This window comes from Stegostoma tigrinum, chromosome 6 (genome assembly GCF_030684315.1).
Source record: "Stegostoma tigrinum isolate sSteTig4 chromosome 6, sSteTig4.hap1, whole genome shotgun sequence".
Lineage (NCBI taxonomy): Eukaryota > Metazoa > Chordata > Chondrichthyes > Orectolobiformes > Stegostomatidae > Stegostoma > Stegostoma tigrinum.
The window spans coordinates 46,500,521-46,522,827 of NC_081359.1; the positions used below are offsets into that span (position 1 = coordinate 46,500,521).

The following is a 22,307-nucleotide window of genomic DNA, read 5'->3' on the forward strand; positions in this document are numbered from 1 at the left end:
GGCTTGATCAAATGCAGTCAACACGGCTTTGTGAGGGGTAGGTCATGCCTTACAAACCTTATCGAGTTTTTTGAGGATGTGACTAGAAAGGTTGATGAGGGTCGAGCTGTGGATGTGGTGTATATGGACTTCAGTCAGGCATTTGATAAGGTTCCCCATGGTAGGCTCATTCAGAAGGTCAGGAGGAATGGGATACAGGGGAACTTAGCTGCTTGGATACAGAATTGGCTGGCCAACAGAAGACAGCGAGTGGTAGTAGAAGGAAAATATTCTGCCTGGAAGTCAGTGGTGAGTGGGGTTCCACAGGGCTCTGTCCTTGGGCCTCTACTGTTTGTAATTTTTATTAATGACTTGGATGAGGGGATTGAAGGATGGGTCAGCAAGTTTGCAGACGACACAAAGGTCGGAGGTGTTGTTGACAGTGTAGAGGGCTGTTGTAGGCTGCAGCGGGACATTGACAGGATGCAGAGATGGGCTGAGAGGTGGCAGATGGAGTTCAACCTGGATAAATGTGAGGTGATGCATTTTGGAAGGTCGATTTTGAAAGCTGAGTACAGGATTAAGGATAGGATTCTTGGCAGCATGGAGGAACAGAGGGATCTTGGTGTGCCGATACATAGATCCCTTAAAATGGCCACCCAAGTGGACAGGGTTGTTAAGAAAGCATATGGTGTTTTGGCTTTCATTAACAGGGGGATTGAGTTTAAGAGTCGTGAGATCTTGTTGCAGCTCTATAAAACTTTGGTTAGACCGCACTTGGAATACTGCGTCCAGTTCTGGGCGCCCTATTATAGGAAAGATGTGGATGCTTTGGAGAGGGTTCAGAGGAGGTTTACCAGGATGCTGCCTGGACCGGAGGGCTTATCTTATGAAGAGAGGTTGACTGAGCTCGGTCTCTTTTCATTGGAGAAAAGGAGGAGGAGAGGGGACCTAATTGAGGTATACAAGATAATGAGAGGCATAGATAGAGTTGATAGCCAGAGACTATTTCCCAGGGCAGAAATGGCTAGCACAAGGGGTCATAGCTTTAAGCTGGTTGGTGGAAAGTATCGAGGGGATGTCAGAGGCAGGTTCTTTACGCAGAGAGTTGTGAGAGCATGGAATGCGTTGCCAGCAGCAGTTGTGGAAGCAAGGTCATTGGGGTCATTTAAGAGACTGCTGGACATGTATATGGTCACAGAAATTTGAGGGTGCATACATGAGGATCAATGGTCGGCACAACATTGTGGGCTGAAGGGCCTGTTCTGTGCTGTACTGTTCTATGTTCTATGGATGTCAGGGATTCAAGAGTAAATGCAGCATGCAGACCATGTGCTGTACATTGGCAGTCTATGTTAATCCACCTCACTCTAAGAGTTAAGGTCACAATCAAACCAGCTAAGATTCAGAGGTGTCGGTTGAAAGGTTCAAATTGTGCAAGTCCTGCTGTTACACTTTATGGCCCTCACAGGTCAGGGTCATACAAAACTAAGATACAATTGGGTATGGGGTAGATTGCTACCAGAGTGTAGAACATCACACCCTTGTATAGTGACTGCATTCAGCAGAAAAATAATTAAGCAGGTTGCTGTTATGGAACAAACAGTTATAGAAATTTCTGCACCATGGTAGACTCCAAGAGAAGTTATGACTCACACTTGAACAGGCAAAACACAACAAGCCAGAATTTTGCTATGATTTACTCAAGATTTACACAAGATAATCCAGTTGGCACTTTTCCCTGCAACCACAGGAAGTGCTACACCTTTCCCTAAACATCCCCCACACTACCATCCCAGACCCCCAAAACACCTTTCACATTAACACGTGTTCACCTGCACATCTACTAATGTGGTATATTGAATCTGCTGATCCCAGTGGCCGCCTCTACATTGGGGAAACCAAGGAGGCTTGGAGGCCATTCTGTGAAGCACCTATGCTCGGTTTGTGACAAACGACAACACCTCTCAGTAGCAAACCACTTCAACTCCCCCTCCCCGTCCTTGTAGGGATACAAGGATCCAAAACAAGTCCACCCTAGGCCTCCTCCAGTGCCACAATGATGCGTACCCAAAGGCTGGAGGAACAGTATCTCATATTCTGCTTGGGAACCCTCAATGTGGACTTCACAAGCTTCAAATTCTCCCCACCCCCAACTTCATCCCAAACCCAGCCCAGCTCGTCTCCACCTCCTTGACCTGTCCGTCTTTTCTCTTACCTATCCACTCCTCCCACTCACTGACCAACCCCCACCCCCACTTCCTATCTACCAGCCTCATCCCTGCCTCCTTGACCTGCCCGTCTTCCCTTCTATCCACCCCCGCCCCACCATCCCAACTGACCAACCCCATCCCAACTGTCTACCTACACTCACCTTTACTGGCTCCATCCCCGCCTCCTTGACCTATCTGCTTCTCTATCCACCTTCCATCATCGCCTCCCACCTCTCCATTTATTTCAGAGTTCCCTTCCCCTCCCACATTTCTGAATAAGTGTCCAGACTCGAAACGTTAACTTTCCTGCTCCTCTGATGCTGCCTGGCCTGCTGTGTTCATCCAGTTCCACACCTTGTTATTCCAATTTGAAAGTATGTTTACAATGCATTCACTGCTCAAGGGCAGCAGACTCTGCACTACAGAAAAGAATGCAAATCCAATACAAATCAGTATGTGCAGTCTTCAATATTTTGGAATTCATGAGTTCAACACTATTGTCATTTCATAATAATGTTAGGCATAGGTGGATGGGTTAGTAAGTTTGCAGATGACACTAAAGTCGGTGGAGTGGTGGACAATGTGGAAGAATGTTGAAGGTTGCAGGGAGACTTGGATAAACTGCAGAATTGGGCTGAAAGGTGGCAAATGGAGTTCAATGATCAAAATTATGAATTAAATATCCCACTGCACTTGACAGTCCAAAAGGCAGATGTTATAGTTAAGCTGTGACGGTAGCCTTGACAATAAAGGCATAATGACATAAGGTAGTAAGTAATATGTAAGATTTTTGCCTTGAATAAGCAGTGAGTTGAAGTAGAGTAGATAGAGATAAGAAATTAGGGGTTCAGCAACAGTGGTGAAAAGAGCCTCCTTGCTATAATAATTAGGAGCTGGGCAATCAGGTATGGGACTGGCTCATTGGTCGAGGGGTATGATTTTCACTTCCGGTGCTGTATAGCATTGACATGTGACAGAGCCTGAATTCAACTTCCAGACAAGTCCAGGTTTCTTGCTATGGGTGGTATGGTGGCTCAGTGGTTAGCACTGCTGCCCTACAGCACCAGGGACCTGGGTTTGATTCCACCCTTGGGTTATGGTCTGTGTGGAGTTTGCACATTCTCCCTGTGTCTGCGTGTGTTTCCTCCAGGTGCTCTGGTTTCCTCCCACAGTCCAAAGATGTGCAGGTTAGGTGGATGGGCCATGCTAAATTGCCCATTGTGTTCAGGGGCATGTGGATTAGCCATAGGAAATGCAGGACTACAGGGGTAGGGTAGGGCAGCGAGTCTGGGTGAGATGCTTTTTGGAGAGTTGGTGTGGATTTGGACTTGTTGGGCCAAATGGCCTGTTTCCACACTGTAGGGATTCTGTGAAAATTATGGGATCACACCTTAATGTTTGATCCACATTCCAATGTTTTTCTTTAGTGATGGGGGGTTGGTGGTGAGCATTTTTACTGTGTGAACCTGCTTTGAATCTTTTAATGATTTTCAGTATATTACAGATTGATTAATTCAAGAGAAATAACTAATTCTGCAACCTTGACTTGTTAGCTGCTTGTTACAGTACTGCTGTTGTTCAACTTTTGATTAAATGTTACATGTTATTATCTATGTTCTTGCAAGAATGATTGCACATTCAAAAACCTTGAGAAATGTTACTGTCAGCATTATGGCTGTTTTGTAACAGCCATTTTGTGAACACCTGTTTTGTGTCTCGGTTATGGACAGCCCGAACAGAGACCATTGACCATTTCTAATGCCAACCCTTTTTCAATGGCATATATAAGGATGCCAGGATGGAGGCCAGGTTATGTATGAATGTTCCATAATAATTCACCAACCTGTGGAATGACCTAAGCTCTGGTACAGACATGGAAGCCAGAACAGCTTTGATTGCCCTTACTTTCTTCTAATGAGTGTAGTCATTAGAAGAATGTAGCCTGGTCTTAGTGACTCTGTAGCCAAAGAGGTCACTTGGAGTGCCTGTAACATACATATTTCCCTCCCAAGGTGCACACCCACCTTGGAGAAATGTCTAAGGACTATGTCCAAGTTCTCTTTTTTGGGATTTCCAGTTTTTCGCATGTCCTCCAAATAAATGGTGCCCTGGGATAAACCTTTTACTACAATCAGTGGTGACTAAACCAGTTGCTTCCCATATGAAACTGAAACCAAAGTTGAACCCTTAATCTGTAAAGGTTCCCCAGTCTAGATTTTCTTTCTAGCTGAAGTCTGAAGCAAACTACTGATACAATCATGCTGGTATGAATCTCCATTAGAATCGGGTGACCCTTTGACCAGACATTAATTTTGATTGGTTCTGATTTGGATATTGTTAAGCAACATTGTTGTCCCAAGCCAGAGATGGGCTGTCCAGGCTGTGTACTCCCTGGATACCAGCCAATGAGTTCTCTTATTCAAATTAGGTCTCGTGGGACTCTTTTGCTGTCTTGAGTCTGCATGTCAGCAGCAACTACAATAGCTTTCTGGCCTAGATCCTGAAGAAAATGTTAATCATTTGGCTGAGGCTTGGCCTTGTTTTGGTGTTGTCGTACCTGTTTGAAGTGCAGTTGGGCTTAAGCTGGTAGATGCTTTTGCAAGGTTACATCGTTAATCCCACTCTAGTCACCACTGAAATACCTCCACAGAGACTGGTATCCCTTAATCAAGTCACCCTTTATTAACACATGCACCCTACTTGACATTGTTCAGCATTCCATAGAGCCAGCATTCAAAGTGAACAGAATATCTGACACTCCTGTTTAGATCTGTCACCCAGGGCTCCCTGATTGGATCAGATTAAAGCCTGCCTGACCTCATTATAATCATGACAGTCGGCCTTTTAGTTTTGTATAACAGGTGAAATTTACATCTAGCCACATTGTATTTCATCTGTTACATGTCTGTCATCTCAGTCAGTTTGTTTAAATCACCTTGAAATCTTTGTGTCCTCCCCATAGCTTACAATCTTATCCATTTTTGTGTTGTTACCAAACTTGGAACTGTATTATTTGGCTCCCTCATCCAAGCTACTTATGTCATGAATAGTTTGTGCCTAAGCACTGTTTCTTGTGGTTTGTCACTGGCCATTGCCTGCCACCCAAATAAAGGCTCATTTGTCTCCATTCTCTGTTTTCTATCTGTCAACCGGCTCTCAATCCATGCCAATATATTGTTCTCAATCCCCCAAGTTTTAAAGTTGGCTACTAACCTTTTAAGTTGGTACCTTATCAAAAGGCTTCTGAAATACACTTCATCCACAGGTTCTGCCCTATCTGTTCTACTCATCACATCCTCAAATAAACCTCCTGTAGACTTATTAGTTATGATTTGCCATTCATAAGCCGATGCTGGCTTTTTCCAGTACTGTTAATGCTTTCAAATTGTTGTTCTTCACATTTTTTATAATAGGCTCGAGCATATTGTCACCAATAATGTTAGGCTAATTGGCCTGTAATTCTCTTCTTTTTGTTTCTCTTTTGTTCCCTTTTTAAATAGCGGGTTTACATTTTCCATCTTCCAATCAAAGAGACTATGGCCTCTTGGCAAATTATCACCAATGCATCCAATATTTGGGGCAGCATGGTGGCTCAGTGGCTAGCATTGCTTCCTCACAGTACCAGGGACCCAGGCTCAATTCCACCATTGGGCAACCGTCTCTGTGGAGTTTGCACATTCTCCCTGTGTCTGCGTGGGTTTCCTCTGGGTACTCCAGTTTCCTTCCACAGTCCAAAGATGTGCAGGTTAGGTGGATTGGCCGTGCTAAGTTGCCTGTAGTGTTCAGGGATGGGTAGCTTAAGTGGGTTATGGGGGGATGGATCTGGGTGGGATGCTCTGAGGGTCAGTGTGGACTTGTTGAGCCGTTGGGCCTGTTTTCATACTGTGGGGATTCTATGTGTCTAATATTTCCAGGGCCATTAACATTCTGGATGTAGATTATTAGACCCTGGAGATTTGTCAGCTTTTAACCCCATTACTAACAGTAATTTTCTTCAGTTCTGACTTCTCACTAGACTGTTAGTTCCAAAACAATTCTTGGAGGTTATTTGTGTTCACTTTCATGAAGACAGAATCAAAGAATGTATTTAATTCTTCTGCCATTTCTTTGTTCTCCATTATCATTTCCCTATTTCCTGACTGTAATGGTTCTATATTTGTCATTTTAGTTTTTCCTTCTGTTCACATTTTTAGAAGCTTATACTCAGTCAGTTTTTTTATATTCCCTGCAATTCTACTCTGATACAAACTCTCCCCCTCTAAATCACACATTTTGGCCCCTTTTGCTGATTTCTAAAATACTCCTTGTCCTCAAGCTTGTTGCACTTTCTCGCAATTTCATATGACTCCTGTTTCGATCTAATATTATCACCAATTTCTTTTTAAAGGCATGATTTGGCTGTTTTATTCATGTGCCAGACAGGAATTAATAATTGTTGAAATTGATGCATGCGTTCTTGTCAATTTGTGCTTCATACTCTCGTAGACGCCCAAGATGTGCTGCTGCTGCTTAGGAACGAGCAGCATAGGGCCCAGTGCAGCTCCAGGTCTGGATCCTTAACCTGAGCACAGGAGCCCTGAACCACCTCCCCAACCAGAGCACAGTGGGCCTGCCCAGCCCTGCACCCTCAGCACAGACCCCAAGAGCCCAAGCTCCCAATTTTGGTCCCTGAGATACCCCATCTGGCCGCTGATGCTGACACAGATAGATTTAAATAGTTTGACCTTAGGACGAATTGTGGGGTCAGGATTGTAGGTTCATGATTCCCTGTATAATTTGTAAAACTAAACTATTTGTACAATTATTGCCATTATCTTTTCGAATGCTGATTTCATCTGGAGTGAGCATTTTAAAATATATATCAGTAAAGTGCTGATTGTTACAGATTTGTCATTGACAATCATAGTTGCAAAAGCAGTTTGAGGAGGTGTTAAATAATTTTGTTTCAAGTAATTGGTTGATACTGATGAAGTGTTAATGAAATTGAGTGGGGGAGGGATAAATGTAATTTCATCAACCTCAAATTTTATAAGGCCAACCATGTCAAGCGTATTCTCTTAAGTTACGAGTGTCTGGCTCACCAAGTGAAAGGATCCAGCACATTTCTGGAGGCTAGAATGCCGAGAGATGAGACGTACCAACCATTAGTAGGCACAAATGCTGCTGACTACCATTGGCAGTGCGGTCATCGTGGCATGACTGCCTGTTAGATCCAGGGAGATGAAGTGTTCTCCCACTGACTTTTCCAGTTCCAGTGTCCAAGATCACTGTGTAATATACTAAAATGTGGCACATGCATTAGATTGGCCTTAATGGTTTAAATTAAATAACCTATTAATAATGACTGGTTTTTTTAAAAGAAATGACAAATAAGTAAAATGCTATGAGCAATAGAATTTAATGCATTTTCATTCTTTCAGTTACAGGGTTCAATAAAAAGAAAGCTGGAAGGAAATGGTTCTCCTGTAAACAACAATAGACATAATGGTATCTCCAACGGGCCTTTCCAAATGGATATTAAGAGAATACGAGTAGATGAAGCTGGTCTTGCAATAGGCCAAAGTGGGCATCAACTCATTAATGGACAAGGTCAAACCATGCAGGTTTCTGTCACAGTGGAACCCGTAACTTCAGGAAAAGACAGCAATTTGATAGGAAGCACTCAAGCCAATGGTGGTGACATCAGTTCTGGTTTCAACTTCCCACTCAATAAAGAGATGAAACAGGAACCAATGGAGAGTGTGTCATGCACTGATGATTTAAACAAGCAAATCTCCAGCAACAGTATGTTGTTTGAGCCCAAAGATGATGTTGGAATGCAGTTGCTTGATCCTGATTTGCAGGATCTATTTGATGAGCTGACAAATGTGTCAGGTGTTCCTCCACTGAGTGAAATTGATCTGGACAACATGGTAAACGCCAGCATTAGGAACGAAGAATCATTCAATATGGACCTTGGTCAACAAAACCAGAGCAATACACTGAAACCACATTCACGGTTGGAAAATCCAGTAATTAAAACTGAATGCTCTCCTGATTTTACCCATGCACCAGCAGGATCACCCCAAATGCGGTCTCCATCCATTGGACCACCATATTCTGTCACAAATACAACCATGTCCACTCTTTCACCCATCTCCTCAGCACCTCAAAGTCAAAACCAACCACAGCAATCCTTGCCTTCTGCAACCAGAACCCTGTCCAATTGGCATGACATGTCTCATGCACAGCAGTTGAAAAAGATTGCGGACAATCGGCAACAGCACACTATGCTCCAGCACCAGCAACAAAATCAGGCATCTAGCTGGCCACCAGCTCTACAGTCAGGCCCCTCATCAGGAAACTTTGTCCAAGAGAAAATACCCAGTCCATCCCTACACCATCAATCCTTCAACCCCCAAAATTCTCTGCTTGCTGGGGTGTCAACTAACAGCAGCAATGCCAAAAACATGAATAACTGCCTCTGCATGGCCCCAACTGCAGCACAGACTAGCCACATAGATATGATAATTCACCAGCACAGTATAAATCGCAACATGATAAATACTAATTCTGCATCACCAGACCAATTTTCATACCATAATACGAAGCCCTTGTCTCATTTTGATCCAGAGTCAAGCCAGATCTCATCAATATTGGCTTCCCAGAACAAACCTTCTGTCCTGCATTATACTCAGCAGCAGCCTTCAGCAGCAGTGCAACAAGCACCACCACCACCCACAGGTCGCCTCCAGAATCAAACAAAGCAGCCAGAACAGAGCATGCCAATTGCACTGCAACAAAAATTGCTGCTGCAGAAGATGCAACAAAACCAACAGACTTCAGGGCTGCAACATCCTCTGACTCAACACCAACAGGTACAAGTTAAGCTTTTTTAAATATCTGACTGCAGCAGTAAAACAGACATTAGTTTCTATTTTAATCAAATGCCATATTCAGCAAATTCTTATGTCACTTGTTTATCACTGTTAAACTATTGCTGCTAAATCAATATGTTTGGTGGATTGGGTGGCTGGGCAAGTACATTGTTTGCATGTATTTTTCTTAATGCATCTCCTGCCAAGAAAATAAGCACCGACCTTAATCACGGTGGCTCAGTGGTTAGCACTGCAGTATCACAGCGCCAGGGACCCGGGTTCAATTCTAGCCTCGGGTAACTGTCTGTGCGGAGTTTGCACATTCTCCCCGTGTCTGCGTGGGTTTCCTCCGGGTGCTCCAGTTTCCTCCCACAGTCCAAAGATGTGCAGGCTAGGTGGATCAGCCATGTTAAATTGCCCGTAGCGTTCAGGGGTGTGTGGGTTATAGGGGAATGGGTCTGGGTGGGATGCTCCAAGGGGCGGTGTGGACTTGTTGGGCCGAAGGGCCTGTTTCCACACTGTAGGGAATGTAATCTAATCTAATCTAATGATGTAATGATCAGTGCAGTGTGGATTATGTGTGGAATATTGATACAATTATTGTTAATATTGTTAAAGGTCATGTTTGGAATTTTGAAAAATATTTTCAAGTGCAGAGATTTTTGTTGTGGTATAAATTAAAGTTTTTAAAGAACATTTAATTCAAACATCAATATAAAAGTATCTCAACTGTGTGATTAAGTATCACTTCTAAAATATATTTGGGAGTTCTCTGCTGTAGGTTATTATGGGATAAACTGTGCCAGTGTCGCTTTGCGTAAACTTAACAATTGTAAGCATATATCACATCAGTTCAGCCCCAGTCATTCCATCCAATTCTGGATGCCATATCGTAAGAATGATATGGAAGCTTTGAAGAAAATAGAAAAGCAATTTACTGGAACAGCTGCTCTTGTTGTTTGGTGTGCCAGTATTCCTGTTTGCTGGCTTCACCAGGTTGATATCTCATCTTCAGGTATGCCTGATGCTGCTCCTGGCAGGCCCTCCTGCACTCACCATTGCACCAGGGTTGTTCCCCTGGCTTGATGGTAATGGTTGAGTAGTGGATATGCTGGGCCATGAGGTTACAGATTGTGCTGGAGTACACTTCTGCTGCTGTTGATGGCCCATAGCACCTCATTGATGCCCAGTCTTGAGATGCCTGATCTGTGCGAAGTCTGTCCCATTTAGCATGGTGATAGTACTACACAACATGATGGAAGTTATTCCCAATGTGAAGACAGAACTTCATCTCCACAAGGACTGTGCGATGGTCACTCTTACCGATAATATGGACAGATGCAACTGCAGCTGGCAGATTAGTAAGGATGAAAACAGTTATGGCAAGTGATAATTCATGGTCTTTATGACCATAACAGAATGAGGTGTAAAATTCATCTCATAGTTACACAGGAAGTTTAGCTGATTTGGCAATAACAATGATAAATACAAATTATGGAGGGAACATTATTTAATTTCAAAGTTTCCTATAAGATGTTTTTGCACAAAACTCTGATGGATAACCAAGGTAGGAGGTAATCAAACAATGGATATTGTAGGCTTCACCGTATTAATTATTTACTGCTGAGGAAGTTGTCTATACATTGATGATCAGATTGGGTAATTTACCACTAAATCAGCACACAAGACAAAAGTGTCATTAGGTTCACACAGTGCTTTCTTAAATGAACTCATTTTGTTCGCCAACAATTGTACACTGTAATAAGTACTTTTCAAGATTTTAAACATAAATTTACTTGTTGTTATTAACATAAAATGAAATGTTTGGAATAAATTTAAGAAGTCAACACTTTGTTATATGTAATTCCATGTCTAATGATTGTTGTCTAGTGATTACGGTGCGTGGTTCTATTGGTGTAGATCGTTCATCAATGATGACCATCTGCAATTTTATAGGTGTGGGTAGTTGTTCAGTAATAGATTGTGGGCTTCTTTCAGTGTGCACAATTCTCATGTGATGTCAGTGTACAGTTCTGTACGTGTGGATAGTTCTCCCGTGATGGCTGTGTGCAGTTTTAATAAGAGTATGTAGTTCTGCAGTGATTATAACATGCATTCTGTAGATGTGGGTAATTCTCCAGTGATCACTGTGTTCTATTGTATAAGTATGAGTCGCTATGCCGTGCATGCAGGTGGTTGACCAGTGGTTACCATGTGCAGTTCTGTCGATTTAGGTATCTGTCCAGTGATTACAGTGCATAGTTTTATAGATGTAATTCTTGTGGTACAGGCTGTATCTTTTTTCTTCCCTGCCTCAGATTCCCAACTTTACAGATAATTGTTTAGGGTGGTTTATTGCATGGTACATTGTAGTCATTCAAGAACTGGAGTTCCATTAATGTTGACATTCCCTAACTAATCCAAGCTGATAAAACTATTTATTTTATTACCTAATTCTGAATATCCCTCAATATAGAACTGAATCTGCAGGAGGACAGCCTGATGCAGAATCATATTGTAGTAGCTCTACCAGAGTCTGAGAATCTGTTTGAATTTGTCCTTCAGTGGTGCTATATGGTCCTTAATGGTCTTCTGACTTAGCAGAAAATGATTTTGCTAATCCTGTGACAATTACACTGTGTTCATTTCCAGAAATATCTTGTTTGATCTGTCAGAACCTGCATCTCCCTGAAGTGTCTCTTCCCTGTCGTCCCATAAATTTTTTGTCATCAACAGATCAGAATCAACAGTTCAGAGATGGTCAGAAATCACATGATACCAAGTTAAAGTCCAACAGGTTTATTTGAAAATCAAGCTTTTGCAGACTGATTCCTTCTTCAGGTGTTAGTTCAGAGATGCTATAATATCCCACGAGAGCCGATAGAATTAGTAGGTAGCAGACAATCAGTCCACTTGGCTCGATGGTAGGAACTCTGTACCTGCACCGTAAGAGCCCTTCCCCTGTTTTCCCAGAAGTTAAATGATTTAACTTATTGTTTTGGTTGTTTCAGTTGAATTTGCTTTTATACATGCCCTATGCATTTATGACCATAACAGAATGAGGTCTAAAATTCATTTCATAGTTAGACAGGAAGTTTGTTTGATTTAACCATGTGCTTTTCTTTCATTATCCAGAAGCGCTCTTACATACAACTGAACAGATTTTTCCTCCAATCACTAAATCACCCATGGTATTTTTTCATCTGTTAATAACCATCAGTAAATCACATGGTTTTTCTCGATGGACTAATTTACATGCAAAGCCTGTTAAGAGCAATACAGACCATCAAAGGTTTCAGGGGAGAGGGAATGTACCAGGTGCCTTTGAAGAATTATGATGATGGCATGATTGTCATTGGGAATGGTTTTGAATAGAGCAGTTGATTAAGTAGACCTACTAGATTCGTAAACAGCTTTTTCAGATCTTTAGCCTTAGATTGGCCAAGACGATTCATGTAATTATAAAATAACCAGTGCTGGCTAGGTGATTTCCCACATGCAACTCTTATGCAGTGCAGTGATTACTGCTAAAATCCATATCTAGAATTTATCATCTCATATTTACTATTTGTAATGAAAAACAAAATTCTTAGGGTGTATTTAAAGTTCTCAGCTATTCTTCCCACTATTCCACACAATTCATCATAGGACAATTTAATTTAAGAATATAGCTGACCTGCAATTATTTCCTGGCACTGCAGCCGTAATTTGACTTCTGAGGCTATTTTGAACTGGATGTAGGTGCTCATGAGTCTGTACACTGACAACGGATCCAAGCAGAAGACAGCAACATCATCCAGGGATGCTTTGACCTGCAGGCCTCCACTGCCTGGAATAGTCACCCTCTTGGGCTAGAATATTTCCTGATGGAGTCAGCAAAACTCAAACAATGTGGGAGAGTGGGCGGCCTTGTCTCACTTCAGATCTGATTGGGAAACTTTCTGATTCTCACCCATTGATGGAGACTGCACTAACAATGTTGAACAAATGAATAAATGAAAATATACAGCTCAGGAACAGGGTCTTCAGCTCTCCAAGCCTGTGCCGACCATGGTGCCCTAATTAATCTAAAAACAAACCTGCCATTTTTCGATCCTTATCCCACTATTCCCTCCCAATGCATGTTTCCATCTAGGTGCCGCTTCAATGTGCCTGCTTCCACCACTTCTTCTGGTAGTGCATTCCAGACTGCTACCACTGTCTGTGTGAAAATCTTCCTTCATAAATCTCCCTTAAACCTTCCCCCTCTGACCTTGAACCTGTGCCCCCTTGTAATTGAAACTTCAACCCAGGAAAAAGCCTCTGACTATCCACCCTTTCTATGTCTCTCATAATTTTGTAGACCTCTATCAGGTCTACCAATTCCAGTTTGCGATCCTTGGGATCCTTGTGATCCCAGTTTGGTCTCTACTCAGCCGCCGTCTTTCCAGTGAAAACAATCCTAGTCTTTGTAACTTTTCCTCATTGTCAATGCAACATCCTTGTGACCCTTCTGTGTACTGTCTCCAAAGCTTCCACATCCTTCTGCTGCTGTGTGACCAAAACTACACACAATACTCCAAATGCTCCCTAACAAGATTTTTATATAGCTGCAACATGTTTTGCAAACTGTTGTACTCCACGCTCTGGGCAATGAAGGCAAGAATGCCATATACTTTCTTAATCACTTTGGCTAACTGTGTTGCCACTTTCATGGAACTGTGGACCTGCACGCCCAGATCTGTCTGAATGTTAGTGTTCCTAAGCATTCTGCCATTTACAATATTGTTCACACTCAGATTTCATCCTCCAAAGTGCACTACCTTATTTTTGTCTAGATTAAACTCCATCTGCTATTTCTGTGCCCAAGTCGCCAATCTGTCTATATCCTGTTGTACACATTCACAATCATTGGCACTATCAGCAGCTCCTCCAAACTTCATGTTGTCAGCAATCTTGCTGATCAGGCCACCCACATTTGCATCCAGATCATTTATATGTATACCACAAACAACAGAGGCCCTAAGACTGAGCCCTTTGGAGCACCACTAGTTACCGGTCTCCATTCTTCCACCACCGCCATCTGTGTTCTATAGCCAAACCAGTTTTCAATGATGTCCATTTCAAGCCCACCGACTCCCACAGCTACCTAGAATACACCTCCTCCCACCCACCCTCCTGCAAAAATTCCATCCCCTATTCCCAATTCCTCTGCCTCCGCCGCATCTGCTCCCACGATGAGGCATTCCACTCCCGCACATCCCAGATGTCCAAGTTCTTCAAGGACCGCAACTTTTCCCCCACAGTGGTCGAGAACGCCCTTGACCGCGTCTCCTGCATTTCCCGCAACACGTCCCTCACACCCCGCCCCGGCACAACCGCCCAAAGAGGATCCCCCTCGCTCTCACACACCACCCCACCAACCTCCGGATACAACGCATCATCCTCCGACACTTCCGCCATCTACAATCCGACCCCACCACCGAAGACGGTTTTCCATCCCCACCTCTGTCTGCTTTCCAGAGAGACCACTCTCTCCGTGACTCCCTTGTTCGCTCCACACTGCCCTCCAACCCCACCACACCCGGCACCTTCCCCTGCAACCGCAGGAAATGCTACACTTGCCCCCACACCACCTCCCTCACCCCTATCCCAGGCCCCGAGATGACTTTCCACATTAAGCAGAGGTTCACCTGCACATCTGCCAATGTGGTATACTGCATCCACTGTACCCGGTGTGGCTTCCTCTACATTGGGGAAACCAAGCGGAGGCTTGGGGACCGCTTTGCAGAACACCTCCACTCGGTTCGCAATAAACAACTATACCTCCCAGTCGCAAACCATTTCCACTCCCCGTCCCAGTCTTTAGATGACATGTCCATCATGGGCCTCCTGCAGTGCCACAATGATGCCACCTGTAGGTTACAGGAACAGCAACTCATATTCCGCTTGGGAACCCTGCAGCCCAATGGTATCAATGTGGACTTCACTAGCTTCAAATCTCCCCTACACCCACCGCATCCCAAAACCAGCCCAGTTTGTCCCCTGTCCCCACTGCACCACACAACCAGCCCAGCTCTTCCCCTCCACCCACTGCATCCCAAAACCAGTCCAACCTGTCTCTGTCTCCCTAACCCGTTCTTCCTCTCACACATCCCTTCCTCCCACCCCAAGCCGCACCTCCCACTCCTACCTACCAACCTCATCCCACCTCCTTGACCTGTCCGTCTTCCCTGGACTGACCTATCCCCTCCCTACCTCCCCACCTATACTCTCCTCTCCACCTATCTTCTTTTCTCTCCATCTTCGATCCGCCTCCCCCTCTCTCCCTATTTATTCCAGAACCCTCACCCCATCCCCCTCTCTGATGAAGGGTCTAGGCCCGAAACATCAGCTTTTGTGCTCATGAGATGCTGCTGGGCCTGCTGTGTTCATCCAACCTCACATTTCATTATCTTTCAATCCATCTAGCCAGGCCACCCTGAATCCCTTGTGATTTTAGTTTTCGTACCAAGTTCCTGTGGAACTTCTCCTGGTGTCAACAAAGATGTAAAAATGTCTGCCAATGTCCCAGCAATTTCTCCCTTGCCTCTCTGAATAACCTGGAGTAGATCCCAACTTGTCCTGGGGACTTGTCTATCTTAAAGCAAATTAGGATTCCCAAAACACTCTTTCAATATGCTGACATTCTCCAGTGCATTCACACTATTCCCAGTTCCTCCGACGGTATCCCTGAGGAGCGTGAGCCTCTCAGAGATTATCCTACCTGGTACCGTACAGGTTTGGTCAGGGTGGAGCACTGATCCCTGTCGCTTCTTGGAATTTTATTTGTTTTTGAGGATGTGAGGGCCTTAGTCAACTCATGAGCTTCTACAGATAACAAAGTGTGAAGCTGGATGAACACAGCAGGCCAAGCAGCATCTGAGGAGCACAAAAGCTGACGTTTCGGGCCTAGACCCTTCATCAGAAAAGGGGGATGGGGAGATGATTCTGAGAGGTGATGAAGGGTCTAGGCCAGAAACGTCAGCTTTTGTGCTCCTGAGATGCTGCTTGGCCTGCTGCGTTCATCCAGCTTCACACCTTGTTATCTTGGATTCTCCAGCATCTGCAGTTCCCATTATCTCATGAGCTTCTACAACCAGTTCAACTGGCCTTGGGAGGCAAGAGTGAGGTCATGTTCTTTGAGAACCAGACTGACAGTTGCTTTATCCCCTCTGCCATCAAGACAGATTACCTGAAGATGCTGGGACTCTGGTTCAGAGGGGCTAGGGCATCTGCAAAAACTTGGGAGGAGTTAATAAAGTGTGGAGCTGGATGAACACCACAGGCCAAGCAGCATCTTAGGAGCACAAAAGCTGACGTTTCGGGCCTAGACCCTTCATCAGAAAAGGGGGATGGGGAGATGATTCTGAAATAAAGAGGGAGAGAGCGGGAGGCAGACCAAAGGTGGATAGAGGAGAACACATTGAAGAAGTGTTGCTGAAATTGCATTCTGTTGAGACCTAAGTTCACACCTTTTGGACAGCAGTATTAATGTGAGACTTTAGTGTCCTCCAGTAATCACTCATTTTAATCATATCTTGAGTAGAATTTAATCATATAACAAATTTGGATTTTTAAAAGTATGCATAAGAAAATTAGTTATAATAGAGTTGTGCACCTGAATATTGACCAGTATTTTCAATATAGAGGATGCACATTGCCACTTGTCAGACCGCTGTTCACTGTTAAGCGTAATGGTCAGATATGATAATCCCAGTGTCAAATCTGCTCACAGATGAATGAGCAAACACTAGTGCTAGGTTTGCTGTCATCCCTCTCAAATTGACTTTTTGCATTTGAAGTATATTACATGAAAATCTAAATGCATTCTAGTAAGATAAAGGAAAATGTTATGTTTATGTAAACATTCAATAATTAAGACCCTTAATTTAGCTGATATTCCATTCAGTATCATGCCATATAAGGTTACATCAACTAATTACATATATTGTTATATATCGTATGAACTAGTATCAGTTTTATTCAGTTCCGTGGACGATGATCAGAAAATAACATCAGAAATGTACTAGGAATACATGGCACGTCTATCGAGATCAGAAATGAGAAAAATTGGGCTAACATTTAAGATGGAGAAGGTTCTGAGGAAGGGTCACCGGACCCGAAACGTTAACTCTGTTTTCTCCTCCATAGATGCTGCCAGACCTGCTGAGCTTTTCCGGCAACTTTGTTTTTGTTCCTGATTTACAGCATCTGCAGTTCTTCTGGTTTTTATTTAAGATGGAGATCCTTCATTCAAATTTAATATGGTGTGGCAACTGACATCCGAATTATTAATTTCCTTTGAGTTATTCACAATTTTTGACAAGCTACAGTGATTGTTCAAGCAATCTAAGTCATTCCTTGAAGGAGAGGTCAAGCTGTGTTCATTTGGCACATTCACCAGTGCCTTGGTGAGAAGTAGCAGCTCAAAGAGACCATGTAATTTTTTGTGAGATGTGCCTAAACAATCATAGCTTACTCCAAAACTTTCACTTTGTCATTAGCCTACTGATAACTCATAAAAAATTGTAAAATATTTCTGAAGATATTTATAATGTCTCTATATTCATCACAGAGAAACATTTTCTTTGCTGTACAAAAACAAAATTGCTGGAAAAGCGCTGCAGGTCTGGCAGCATCTGTGAAGGAACAAAACAGAGTTAACATTCCTGGTCTAGTGACCCTTCCTCAGAACTGATAGTGGTTGGGGAAACATCAGTTTATATGCAGAAAATAGGGAGGTGGGGGAGTTAGGGAGTAAACGATAGAATAGAGCCTAAAGAGAGAGAAAGACATTTGGACATACAAATGAGTTGCTAACAATCGGGCTGGGAGGGTGAATACTTGTTAATGGGGACTGTTAGTGACTAACAACAGGGGGTATGTAATGGTAGGCTATGTGGTAACAAGGCTTGGTGTGTGGTGTAGGGGGCTGGGACATGGGAGAGTTTAGGCCCTAAAGTTATTGAACTCAGTATTGAGTCTGGAGGGCTGTGGGATCCCCAAGCGGAAAATGAGGTGTTGTTCCTCCAGCTTGCGTTGGGCTTCGCTGGAACACTGTAGCAAGCCAGAGTCAGAGATGTTGGCCAAGGAACAGCGTGGTGTGTTAAAGTGGCAGGCAACAGGTAGTTCAGGGTCTTTTCTGCAAGCAGAACGTAGATGTTGCCAAGCCTACACTTCGTTTCCCCAGTGTAGAGAAAGCCACATTGTGAGCAGTGAGTGCAGTAGACCAGATTCTGGAAAGTGCAGGTGAAGTGTTGCTCCACCTGGAATGTATGTTTGGGCCCTTGGATATTGGGGAGGGAGGAGGTAAATGGGCATGTGTTGCACCTTCGCCAGTTACAGGGGGAAGGTGCCATAGGGCTGTGGGGATGTGTTGGGGGTGAAAGAAGTGTGGATCAGGGCGTCTTGGATGGAACAATCTCCGCAGAAGGTGGACAAGGAAGGGGAGGGGAATATGTGTCTGATGGTGGCATCTCGCTGGAGGGGCGGAAATGGCATCTGATGATGTTCTGGATATAGATTTTGGTGGGATGGTAGGTGAGGATAGGGGGAACCCTATTGCTGTTGCAGGAGGGAAGAGAAGGGATGAGGGCGGAAGTGCTGGAGATGAGTCGGACCTGGTTGTACGCCCTGTTAACTACAGAAGTGGGGTACCCTTGGTTAAGGAAGAAGGAAGACGTTTCAGAGGCTCCCTTGTCGAAGTTGGCCTTATTTAAACATATGCGATGGAGACGGAGGAACTGAGAGAATGGGATGGAGTCTTTACAGGAGGCAGGGTGTGAGGATATATAGTCCAGATAGCTGTAGGAGTCAGTGGGTTTGTCGTGGAATTGTCTTTGCTGTGGTTAATTTTAGTTGATATACGTGTAATGTCACACTGTATCATTACATCTCCAATCACAATGTAGTACACGCTCAGTACAAACATGGAAAAGCATTTTACCTGGGTGTGCAGGTCTACAGATCACTGTAGACAGTGTAGGTAGATAAGGTAGTAAAAAGGCCTATGGCGTGCTTGCCCCCATTGGAATTGGCATTGAGTATAAGGGTAGGCAAGTCATGCTGCAGCTTTCTAGAACTTTAGTTTGGCCACACTTGAAACATTGCATGCAGTTCTGGCCACAACAGTACCAGAAGAATATGGATGCTTTGAGGAGGGTGCAGAAAAGGTTTACCAGGATATTGCATGGTATTAGAGATAATGGGAACTGCAGATGCTGGAGAATCCAAGATAACAAATTGTGAAGCTGGATGAACACAGCAGACCAAGCAGCATCTTTGGAGCACAAAAGCTGACGTTTCGGGCCTAAATCCTTCACCAGAGACCTCTCTGATGAAGGGTCTGGGCCTGAAATGTCAGCTTTTGTGCTCCTAAGATGCTGCTTGGCCTGTTGTGTTCATCCAGCTTCACACTTTGTTATATTGCATGGTATTACGGATTTTAACTATGAAGAAAGGTTAGATAGACTGGCTTTTTTTTCACTGAAATGCATAATGTAGAAACATAGAAACATTGAAGATAGGAGCAAGAGGAGGCCATCGACCCTTCAAGCCTGTTCCACCATTCTTCCCGATCATTGCTGATCATCCAACTCAATAGCTTAATCCTGCTTTCTCTCCATAACCTTCGATCCCATTTTCCCCAAGTGCAATATCTCATCGCTTCTTGAATACATTCAATGTTTTGGCATCAACTACTTCCTGGTAATGAATTCCACAGGCTCACCACTCTTTGGGCAAAGAAATGTCTTCTTATCTCTGTCCTAAATCGTCTACCCTGAACTCTCAGACTGTGACCCCCTGGTTCTGGACGCCGCCATCAGGAACATCCTCCCTGCATCTACCCTGTCCAGTCCTGTTAGAATATCATAAGTCTTTATGAGATCCCCCTGCATTTGTCCGAACTCTAGTGAAAACAATCCCAACCTAATCAATCTCTCCTCATACAACATTACACATTGATGTTATGAGAGTTTGCTGTGTGCAAACTGGCTGCTGAAATTTCGTACACTAGCTAAAGTAAGTCAAGAAAATGCATATACAAGAACATCTTTTATTTTCCTAATTCTGGGTTACATCAGCACAAATTAAAGCTCAACGCTAAAGAAGAACGCAACTGTATTTTGAATTACTTTGTACATAGGAAATTAAAATAGAAAACTTTCTGAGAATTTGAAGGGCCAAGCATTTTGAAACTCCTCACAAAATCTTCAAGTTTCTAGCTGGAGAGCTCTGGTTGCCAAAAAGCTTATTAACTCCACTAAAGTTAAGTGGGACACTTACAGGGCCTTAGCAGTTAAAGTCTGGGAGTTAATTCTTGCTGACAAGATTCAATTAATCACACTGTGAAGGATTAGAGGTTCGCCGCTTGATTTGCCTCCTTTTCACATTGCTTCAGACCAAAAGTTGTGATTCAAGTGGTAGCTAAGTATTATTTACTATTGATATAAATCTTTTGCCCTAAAGCAATGATACCTACATATTTCTTTCTCCTTATTTTCACTATGTTGAAATCTGAATTCATTTCAACTTCCTTTTCCAGGGCTTCAAAGCACATGGACATTTCAACCTCACATTTTATTTGTTATGCTTTTAGATTCCAAGTTTGCAATTGTGTAATTACTTTTCCATGTTTAAACTTGTCTTCAATATTACTCTTTCCAGCTTTGATGATTTTTCACACTAAGAATTTGGTTCCTCACTTAGATTTATGAACAATAATTAAAAAGTGTAATTGTATACAGAGGATATCATCATGCCAAATGTTCTACCTTTTGAAATTTGTTGCTGCCTTGGCTTTCATCAATGATTTGCTGTCCAATTCTAGTTTCTCTGATGTATGCAATTCTCATTCAGCCAGCAAAATAGGGTGGACTGAGTCGAATACTTGCCCACTATCCTTTTCCCCCAAACACTCTTCTGACTTGGCTAACAACAGTTCAAGATTTTTTCTTAAATGTTGTCAATGTTTTAATTGTAAAAGCTGGCACAATGTACTTTTAGAGGCTCTACTCTTCTCAGAGTTGGCTTCATGACGTGCCAGTTTGAGGGAACTGATATTTACAAGATTATTTAACATAGAACATTACAGCACAGTACAGGCCCTTCGGCCCTTGATGTTGTGCCGACCTGTCATACCGATCTCAAGCCCATCTAACCTACACTATTCCATGTACGTCCATATGCTTATCCAATGACGACTTAAATGTACCTAAAGTTGGCGAATCTACCACCGTTGCAGGCAAAGTGTTCCATTCCCTTACTACTGTCTGAGTAAAGAAACTACCTCTGACATCTGTCCTATATCTTTCATCCCTCAATTTAAAGCTATGCCCCCTCGTGCTCGCCGTCACCATCCTAGGAAAAAGGCTCTCCCTATCCACCCTATCTAACCCTTTGATTATTTTATATGTTTCAATTAAGTCACCTCTCAACCTTCTTCTCTCGAATGAAAACAGCCTCAAGTCCCTCAGTCTTTCCTCATAAGATCTTCCCTCCATACCAGGCAACATCCTAGTAAATCTCCCCTGCACTCTTTCCAAAGCTTCCACATCCTTCTTATAATGCGGTGACCAGAACTGTACACAATACTCCAAGTGCGGCTGCACCAGAGTTTTGTACAGCTTCACCATAACCTCTTGGTTCCGGAACTCGATCCCTCTATTAATAAAAGCTAAAACGCTGTATGCCTTCTTAACAGCCCTGTCAACCTGGGTGGCAACTTTCAAGGATCTGTGTACATGGACACCGAGATCTCTCTGCTCATCTACACTACTAAGAATCTTACCATTAGCCCAGTACTTTGCCTTCCGGTTACTCCTACCAAAGTGCATCACCTCACACTTGTCTGCATTAAACTCCATTTGCCACCTCTCAGTTCAGCTCTGCAGCTTATCTATGTCTCTCTGCAACCTACAGCATCCTTCGCCACTATCCATAACTCCACTGACCTCAAGTGTCATCTGCAAATTTACTAACCCATCCTTCTATGCCCTCATCCAGGTCATTTATAAAAATGACAAACAGCAGTGGACCCAACACCGTCCCTTGCAGTATACCACTAGTAACTGGTCTCCAGGATGAACAGTTCCCATCAACTACCACCCTCTGTCTTCTTTCAGCAAGCCAATTTCCGATCCAAGCTGCTATATCTCCCACAATCCCATTCCTGAGCATTTTGTACAATAGCCTATTGTGGGGAACCTTATCGAACGCCTTGCTGAAATCCACATAT

At 43.4% G+C, this 22,307-nt stretch overlaps 1 protein-coding gene across 1 annotated transcript in view; it reads left to right on the top strand.

The window, feature by feature from the left end:
* Window positions 1-22,307, top strand: part of LOC125453701 (mastermind-like protein 2) — a 430,368-nt gene that overhangs the window by 344,596 nt on the left and 63,465 nt on the right. The window contains exon 3 of the mRNA XM_059646963.1: window positions 7,613-9,049. Coding sequence (XP_059502946.1) covers window positions 7,613-9,049 — 1,437 coding nt within the window. The remainder of the gene's footprint in view (window positions 1-7,612; window positions 9,050-22,307) is intronic.